General features: G+C 38.5%; 1 protein-coding gene across 1 annotated transcript; it reads right to left on the reverse strand.

Annotated features, from left to right (window-relative positions):
- Positions 1-1,053: 1,053 nt before the first annotated feature.
- LOC144648679 (uncharacterized) lies at positions 1,054-4,003 on the reverse strand. Its single transcript, XM_078508176.1, has 3 exons — positions 3,541-4,003; positions 1,757-2,386; positions 1,054-1,404 (listed from the first exon to the last, which is right to left on the reverse strand). The coding sequence occupies exons 2-3, from the start codon at positions 2,012-2,014 to the stop codon at positions 1,342-1,344; spliced, it is 321 nt and encodes a 106-aa protein (XP_078364302.1). The 5' UTR covers positions 2,015-2,386; positions 3,541-4,003; the 3' UTR covers positions 1,054-1,341.
- Positions 4,004-9,070: the final 5,067 nt, after the last annotated feature.

Here is a 9,070-nt window from a genome sequence, read left to right on the forward strand (position 1 = left end):
ACCTAGCAAACATTTCATTGATTAAATTTGAAAGTCACGGCTACGCTGGGACGTGAGAAATAGCATTTGTGTTTTTTGCTACAAATGTTTCTGAAATTATCCACGTACACTGGCTCAGATTTCAGACAAATGTATTTAAAAATGCAAACCTTTCCCAGCAGCTTTCCCAGCAAGACTACATTTCCTGAAATTTGATCAGTAAGCTCTTTTAACCAATATCTTGAGTTTGCAATTCAAAAATCTGTTGAAACAAAGATGGCGTCAGAAACCGTTATATATGATTGGTGCAGTAATCATCCTAAAAAAATTGAGAGAAATTTGTTCGCACGAAAAAAAAAAAAAAGATCTAGAGATTAGATCTAGAGAAGTTATCCACGCTTCCCGTTCAACAGCATGTTGTTCAATGAGGGAGATTCTTTTGAGTAGCTCGGTCATGGTGAACTGCTTATTCTAAGGCATTTCTTATCTGTTTTACTTTTGTCAGCAGACATTACAAGTTCTGCGAGTGGAGCAACATAAAAAAAAAACCAAGATGACTTTGCTCAAAATACCTTCTGTGACTGAAAGATTTTGTGGAGCTCTGATACATGTGTGTGTTCAGCTCTGATGCATTACATGTTTTTAGTTTTCGATACTTGATTTGTTAACATTTTATCACAGATTTTATGTTCACCGCTGCACAGATACATCTACGATATATATAAAATAATAACCATTTCAGGCGCTTGATAAGCCATATTCACTCCCTGGTCTTTCCTGTTGTGGCATCTCTGCCACCTTCTGGAGACACCTGCCCGCCATCTTGAATGCGGAATGAATGATTTAGTGCCGAATAACTGGCAGAGCAGGGGTCATTTCTCAAGTGATAAAGGCACATTCTTTTTATGCAAACAATTAGTAATTGATTATGTGGTTATTTACACCTTTAATACTGACACGTACCTTTGTGTCTTGATTTGATAAATGCAATATATCTCAAAAACTATTTTGCTGCAGTGGAATTTTCATCGGAAGCGTCCTGCTTATCTTGCCTCTGAGCCCCTCACAAGTGATCATTTGTTCGTTTTCTTTGGGAAATATTATTTCAACGAGGAACGGCCACTTTCCCAGGGCTGTATGCAAACCAACCTCCTCCATTCCAGATAAAAAATGCTGTTAAGATGTATACTTGTCCATTGTCAGTACTCAACGTTTTTGTGTAAATTTTGTTTGCAAACTACCTTTGGCGATGTCATGAAGCTCAAGTTTACGCTTGAGGATGACCTTGTAAAGCATCAGGACCTAAGCCAGCAAGGCAGGTTCCGTTGTTAACTTATCAATATTGAGGCCAGCCTCGTTTAGTTATGGCTTAATGCTTTCCCTTAACTGGGCTGTTGGATGGCTATCTTTCCCCAGGGCATCAATCTGAAAATGAAAAAGCAAATGGATTTACAGTGCTTTATAACACAAACAGTTTAATTGCTTAATAATTGAATACGTTGGATGTAACGGTTTGACAGAGGAGTATCTAGGAAGGAATTATATAGTACTACAAAAAATTGTTGGCTGGGGGGGTCTAGTACCTCATCTGGGTAACACAACCTCTAATTTCTAACTCTTCACATCCTCCCTTATAGCATTCGTGTCCAGGCATTCCACAATGACAGACATTCAGCTTCCAAAGCAAATAGAGGCATGTAAATGATGGTGGCGAAATTGGGTGAAGCATTCACTTTGATGTATAACCCGCACAAGTAAGAAACATAATTTTGCAAACCTTGGAGCCATGATGAACATCCACTGCCAAGTCACTAAATATTTTGTTCTGTTTCTTCACCCTCTCCTCTAGTTTGGTAGATCGAGTAGTCTGCTTGTCTGCCAAACGCAAAGCCAGGGTTGATGTTGATTCAGGCTGCTTAATGCAACCAGTGTACACTTTGGGACAAGGTGCAGTGGTATCATCATTAACGTTGTTATTGCTGCTCTGTTGTATTGTCTCCTGTGTCAATGGTGTTGCATTTAATTGTGTTGGCATATTTTCATCACTGCTTAAAGTGGCATCAACCACAGTTTTAACAAAAAATAAACACAGTTCATTCCATGAGGGATGTTCACAGCTATTGGATGGGTCTCGTAGCTTGCTGCCAGCAATAAGTGTTAAAATGAACGATTCTGCAGTGACAAAAGTCCTTGTATTTTTATCCAAATAAATGTCGCTCAGTCCAAATAGCTTAAGAAGCTCCTCAATTTGTTTGAAAGCCCCTTTTTTACACTGTCTCTCGTTAAAAAACCCCAAAAGGACTAAGTCCTTTACGGACGTCTACATATGTTTTTGACCCAGCTGAGATAACGGGGGCCGAGATGGGCCAAGCAAAGTCTTTAGTGTCCATATGAATGTAAATATTTTCTGAAAAGGAATGAGAAAAAAATACATTACCAGAATGCTACGATTTATAGCTGGATCAATTTGTAAGTAATTCCTGCTCTGAGGGTTTTTCTCCAGGTTCTCCAGTTTTCCTCCCTCCACAAAAACCAACACTTCCAAAGTTCAATTTGATTGGGAATATACGGCCCCACAAGCTTATAGCTTTAATACGGTACATTTTAACACTTATTGCTGGCAGCAAGCTACGAGACCCATCCAATAGCTGTGAACATCCCTCATGGAATGTCTAAATATATATATATTTTTTAATGATGATTTTCAAACACAATCTAACTTATTCTGATTACCGGGCAGTTCAATCGTCAAGTGAAACTGAACTTGGAAAAATAAATACCAATCAAAATAAATTGAACATTCAAATACAAACAAAACCTGACCCAAACTAAACAAATTCACAAAATATTCTGAATCTAAAAAAATGTGATGTGACATGCTGCAGATTAAAGGTGAAGAAATAGCCTTCTCAATGTACAAAATTCACTTTAATGTCAACGATGAAGGAATCATTCTACAATCGAACAAGAACGGAAAAATCACAATACAATACAAGTAGATTAATCTAACGAAGCGAAAAGCACTTACAAGGAGTCCATAAGGCGAGAAATAGCTCGTTTAGTCCTTTAAATTGTCCGCAGTGTTTCGTAACACAAACATGGCCGACTCGTTCGGCCGAGCATGCGAGTCCCCGGTCAGCGGGTGTACTCAAGAGGAGTCCTGGTACCGGTATGACCAGCGGATAACTCTGCAAAAGGGGCCTTAATTCTCACAAAACAGATGGACATCTAAATTATCCTCTTACAAGATTCACTTTTTGGATTGCTAAGAAAAAAAAAAACAATTCATCGGCATTTTGAAAAAAAAAACATATTGTTCAGTCACCTTTATAAGTCAAGGAGAAACTGGTTAAAACTACATTGCATTATATATATAGATCGGCTAGATCGGACAATACTATCCTTGGTTGCAAGGCTTTGTTTATATACACAAGCTTTCTTGTCACTGGAATCAAATGACACGACGATCCTTAACTTATTGTTTCGTTTCAACGCAGCAATTTCAATTACATTGCACGGAGACTTTATGCTGTAAATAAATAACGTAAAGACGCCACTCACCTCAAAGTATTTTTCCAACTTTGGATTTCCAAACACTGTGTCATCTGATCGACGAATGTGCACACTGATCGGTATCTCTCTCAGCTTCTCTCGATGATCGGCGATGTCAAGCGGCAAAAAATTATAAAGCGCTCGCATCCTCTTCACATAAATCGAAAATTCCATATAAATTAACAGCAACGATCAATGAAACTAAGGCCTTTCCAGAAAACACGGACCGATAACTCTGATATCTCCACGAGCTGGCACGAGGCAAACGGCGCTTCAATCTTTTGTTGTGAAATTATTACTCGCGAGGATTTACATAAACACTTCACGCTCCGTTGAAAGTGGCTCTTACCGAAGAACATTTTGACACCTTCAAACATTACTGACTGCTTCATTTACATTAGTATTGTCTTCTAAAGGACTCAAGGGTATAACTCTTTGCTCTCTTTTGGGAATTCGTCGCTTTAGGATCATAAGAAGCCGAAAATGTTGGAACTCTTTACAACCTTGTTTCCAGGCCGTGATGCACGCAAATCGCCTTGGGTACCCCACTTTTCCCGGGCGACGCGTTTCAATGGGCGCCGATTCGTAATGTCAGACTCACCTCATCCATTTTATCAATGGCCTGAGATCAGATGAGCGGGGAGTTCTCGCACAAATCTACAAAAGGGCTTGATAAGTAATATTTGATGGCAGGCGAAAGACCATGCAAAGCTTGGCCATTGTGTAGAGCACAATGCTCAATAATACGACCAATCGCCTTGAATGTGCCCGCTATTCTTAGCGATTGATTGGGTAAAGGCAGTCTGTGGTCTTTCTTTCCTTCAAAATGAAAATACGGGTTTGAAGGTGTTGCCAATGGCTTTGTCTGCAATTTTTGTGGGGAGAAATTCCCTGACAAGCCCACTTCCGGCATCTTCCTCATCGTCGTCCTAGGACGAGCCATCAAGTTTGCCTTTTTTCTTTGTATTTCACTGGAATACCCGGTTAAAGTTCATCCGTGCCTTCCATCCTAGACACAGGAAAGAGCTGCTGCGGTTTTCTTACCTCTATAACTTCATAACGGAAGCGTTTCAAGGCGTCCATGGCATCTATTGGTTGCACATCTTCTGTTTTTGAATCAAGCATTGGCACGAGATCACCGTCATCCGAATCATCCAGCTGTGCACCTGAATTATTAAGTTCAGATTAGTCTGATGCGTACTTATGGCCGGATACTTTGTGGAGGTAACGAGATGTGTAAAACAACTTTTTTTCTGGTACAGTTTGTTTTTTATTATATTGGTATATATTTGATAGGTTACTGTGTAAGGCATGTGCTGCCTCATTTGCGTCACCTACAGATGGATCTCTCCTGTCGTTGCATCGGGAAAAATCCCCTGCAGTACAGTTCTACAATGTGACCAAGAGCCTTGATTACCTTAGTTGATTAAAATAGTGAAAAATTGCGTGGTTCTTGTTTTCTCTTATATTTTCTCTCTTATATTGAACAGCATATTTATGGACTTTGGCAAGGATTTGTCACAATGACCATGTTAACTGGCTTGAGTTTAGCACACATTATTGATGTTCGTAATATTGTCCAGTACGGCGCCCCATAGTAATGCCTAAGGATTCCAACAACAACAACAAAAACCTTTATTTAGACACAATGGGATAAAAAGCTACATAGCTTGTGGGGTCATGTGTATATAAAACATTAATACTAGTAGATAAAAACATTAAAACTATATTGAGGTAAAAAAGCTAAACTAATTGTTAAAAATAAATAAATAGCTAAAATTGTTACAATGATCTTCTTTAGGTTTTTGACATGTGGAGACCAACTCAATTTGTCATCTATGTCAACCCCCAGGAGTCGGCTATGCTTAACTCAATTAAGGTAGTTCCCTCCTAGCTCGTTCAACCTAGCTGGTTAAACGATCAGATGAAACCCTTTCAACTACCACAGCTAACTTGAGCCATTAGGTAATGCTTTTTCCATCAAATCAAATTGAAGATGGCGACCAGCTCTACATAATCATGGGTTTCATGAGGCACATTTTTCCTGTAGCAGTGGATATGTTGTGGGTTAATTTTCATCTTGGTTCATTTTTTTTAAACCAGCTCAATTTTTTTAACCAGTTTATTTTTTTCAGGTCTTAGCACTTGTTGACAGGATTTCAGTAAATTTCTATTAGGCTCACTTTGTTATTATGGCTAATATTTGTGGTGATGCTTCTGTACCAAGACGGAGGCTCTAACAAGTCCTATTTGGTTTTTATGGGTAATTATTATTGTTTTTATTTTATTTCTAACTTCATGATTCACTCTTGAGTAACAAAACAGAAAGTCTCTGCACATTAATTTTAGTAATTAAGTTATCGTCAGGATGTGTTCATAATAAACAAGAACATTGAGAAGCTTGAGAAGCTTAAAATCGGGCGCTTTGCCTTGAAAGGCAGGGTTCAGTACAGCAGAAACCACGAAGCAGTTACTTAAGTAGCACTCAGTCCGACTGTGTTTGTGTAAGTCACAGGGCTTGCATGAGCTGTATTAGTGTGCATAATATAATATCTAGAACGTTGTCGAGATTGCATTATTACTTAATGACATGATGGTTTCAATTTATAAATGTATCTCACACAATACAAATAAACGATTGAAGTAGACGACTAGACAATGTAAAGTTTTAAGACTTAGCAAAGTGCAGTGTATTGGTAATACTGTAAGGTGCGGTTTCACCTGAAGGTCGTGTGCTTTTCGGTATTTTCCAGGCATTGCACTTTGATGGGACAGTACTACAACTGTTTACCGGGGAACTACTATTGTCAAGAAAATGATCACAACTTGAATTGTTGATGAATGATTGATTATTTGTTTCATACCATTACTGTAATAGCAATTGATGAAGGCTTTTAGTCCTGAACCAAAGTATAAGGACTGGGAAATACTGAAACCCATTATCAGCCACCTTAAACGGAAATATCTTGTTGGTGTTTCAAGGAATCCAAGGAAACTTCACTCATCCCATGTATTGCGGTATTTTGTAATTTTTTGAGTGATTTTTGGGGATGTTTGGCAGGTGATAGTTTTTTAAAAGAATTAGTAAAATTTAGACAACTAAGAAATATTGAAAATTTAATGTGAATTTAACATTGGAATTTGAAGTTAGAAATTGGCAGACGGACACCAAACAGTCCTGTGACATCCTGGAGTGTTTTTGCATGGGGGTCAACTGTGTGATGATGTTTCCATTTTTTTCTTCAATCCCCACTGATAAAGAACTGTTGTTGGTGTTATGTTGGTGTTATCACATGTCAAGCCTTTAACAAGGTATGAAAGAACACAAGGATTTAAATTATTCTGGTGCTCAATTTTTGCGTAACTAAAATTAATGTTACTCAAATTCCTGATGGATTCTGTCTTAAACTGTTACGAGCTTAGTATTTCCAAATTATTGCATGTCAATGTAAGGCAAGACAAGACATGCCTTGGTTCTTATGTAATTCTCTTAAAAACACATAAGATATTGACTATAATTTTGTCTGTGCTATGGCAATTCACAGTGGGGTGGTCTTGATGTGTCTTTAACTTGTAGACTGGACTGGACTAGTAAAACGCGGACTAGTAAAACGCGGACTTGTAAAACGCCTCTAGACACTTCGAATTCCTTGGCCACAATCATCTTACGGCTCTCTTCAATACATAATGTCTCAAAAAAACAGTAACTTCAGAAAGAAGTCAGAAGCAAACAAGGTCGAAAGACCGAATTTGAACATATAACGGCAAATGTTCTAATGTCACGAACGTAGGAGTCGTGTAGGCCCGTCACCTTTATTTACCACATACTGCCCCCAAATTAAAATAGTACCCTCAGAAAGAAGTCAGAAGCAAATAAGGTCAAAAGACCGAATTTAAACATTTAACGGCAAATATTCTAATGTCACGAACGTAGGAGTCGTGTAGGCCCGTCACCTTTATTTACGATTGACTGTTGATTTCTGGACGGGCCCCGTTCTACCTCGTGCGAGCAATACAAACGACTGCACTCAACAGACGTCAAGTAGTGGAAAGAAAGAAACATATGCACACAACTCATAGCATCAATCCCGTTGTTTTAGTAGGGGTTTGCAGAACGAACATGTGCTATACTGCAAAAACATCTCCACGCTAAAACAGACCATAGAGTGCTCAAAAAAGCTAGAAATATGCCGTCGAAGAAACACACAAGAGCTTCAAACACAAATTGTTTCGCTCGCTAAACCGTTTAGTTTTATCCGATTTACAAGCGCTTGTTTTACAAGTCCGCGTTCTACAAGTCCGTGCTTAACAAGCTCTCGTTTTACAAGTCCGCGTTTTATAAGTCCGCGTTTTACTAGTCCTCGTTTTATAAGTCTGCGTTTTACTAGTCCGCGTTTTACTAGTCCGCCTTTTACAAGTCCGCGTTTTACCTGAGTCCGCGTTTTACTAGTCTGCGTTTTACAAGTCCTCGTTTTACTAGTCCGCGTTATACTAGTCCGCGTTTTACAAGTCCGCGTTTTACTAGTCCGCGTTTTACTAGTCCAGTCCAGTCCTCGAAATACAGTATGCCAAAACTCCCCGCCCTCTAAAGATAAGTCCTTGACGGTTCTTGTCGTTTTTCGGTGCCTATTCATCTTCGGCATCTTTCTCATCCACCTCTCGTTCTGTCCTGTGTCTGTCATCACACGAAAGAAAAGCTGATTCTCAAAAAATCTGCCACAAAAGGAAATTGACAAAAACAATATGAAAACCATATATCGAAAGTTTCTTATTCTAAAATTTTATCATACGTCTTAATTCAGAGCTACAAAGAAGTTCCTCCTTTTGAGTTATTGATACTGTTCTTACAGTACCTTTTTCCACTAGCGAAATTTTACAAAATTCCTTCGCGGCGAAAAGGTAGCGCGAATCCAGAACAGACTCCAATCGAGAGTGGGTTAATTCTAGATTACTATTAATTGACTATTACAACATTCATTTTTAAAATAGTTTCCCAAGCCGACTAAGCTAACTAAACGTCGAGTGTATCTTTCAGTAAACAAAACATGCCGTCATGACGCCGGAAATCCAGCTCACGCATACTATACCCCATGACTCACGCAAACCTCCGACTTACGTGCTACTACAGTCATTCCTTTCTAAACATTTTTTTTTACCACCACCGTACCTTTCTACCCAAAAAACTCATGAAACCGCCCGGTTTTAACCTGTTTTAACCTTTCAAAAATTAGAGCGTTCGAAACTAAATAAGATCCGTAATCACAAACAACATACAGCCGTTTACCAGCACTCTTTAAAACTCCTGAAACCCTTCAAAATCAGGCAAAATAAATCTTTGAAATAACCTTTATCAATGTTTCTTATTTTTTATTCAGTTCTATAAAATGCCTTTCATACACTACTGTCAAACAAAAATTTCAATTTCCTCAAAGTTTCAAGACAAAAGAATAACAAATATTTCATGCACAATGTAATTTGATTAAGCCAATATTATCACGTCTAAAAATACTTCAAGCAATTCAGTGAAAACCCGTTATTT

The sequence above is a fragment of the Oculina patagonica genome, chromosome 4, assembly GCF_052425735.1.
Source record: "Oculina patagonica isolate OP01 chromosome 4, crgOcupat, whole genome shotgun sequence".
In the NCBI taxonomy this organism is placed as follows: domain Eukaryota; kingdom Metazoa; phylum Cnidaria; class Anthozoa; order Scleractinia; family Oculinidae; genus Oculina; species Oculina patagonica.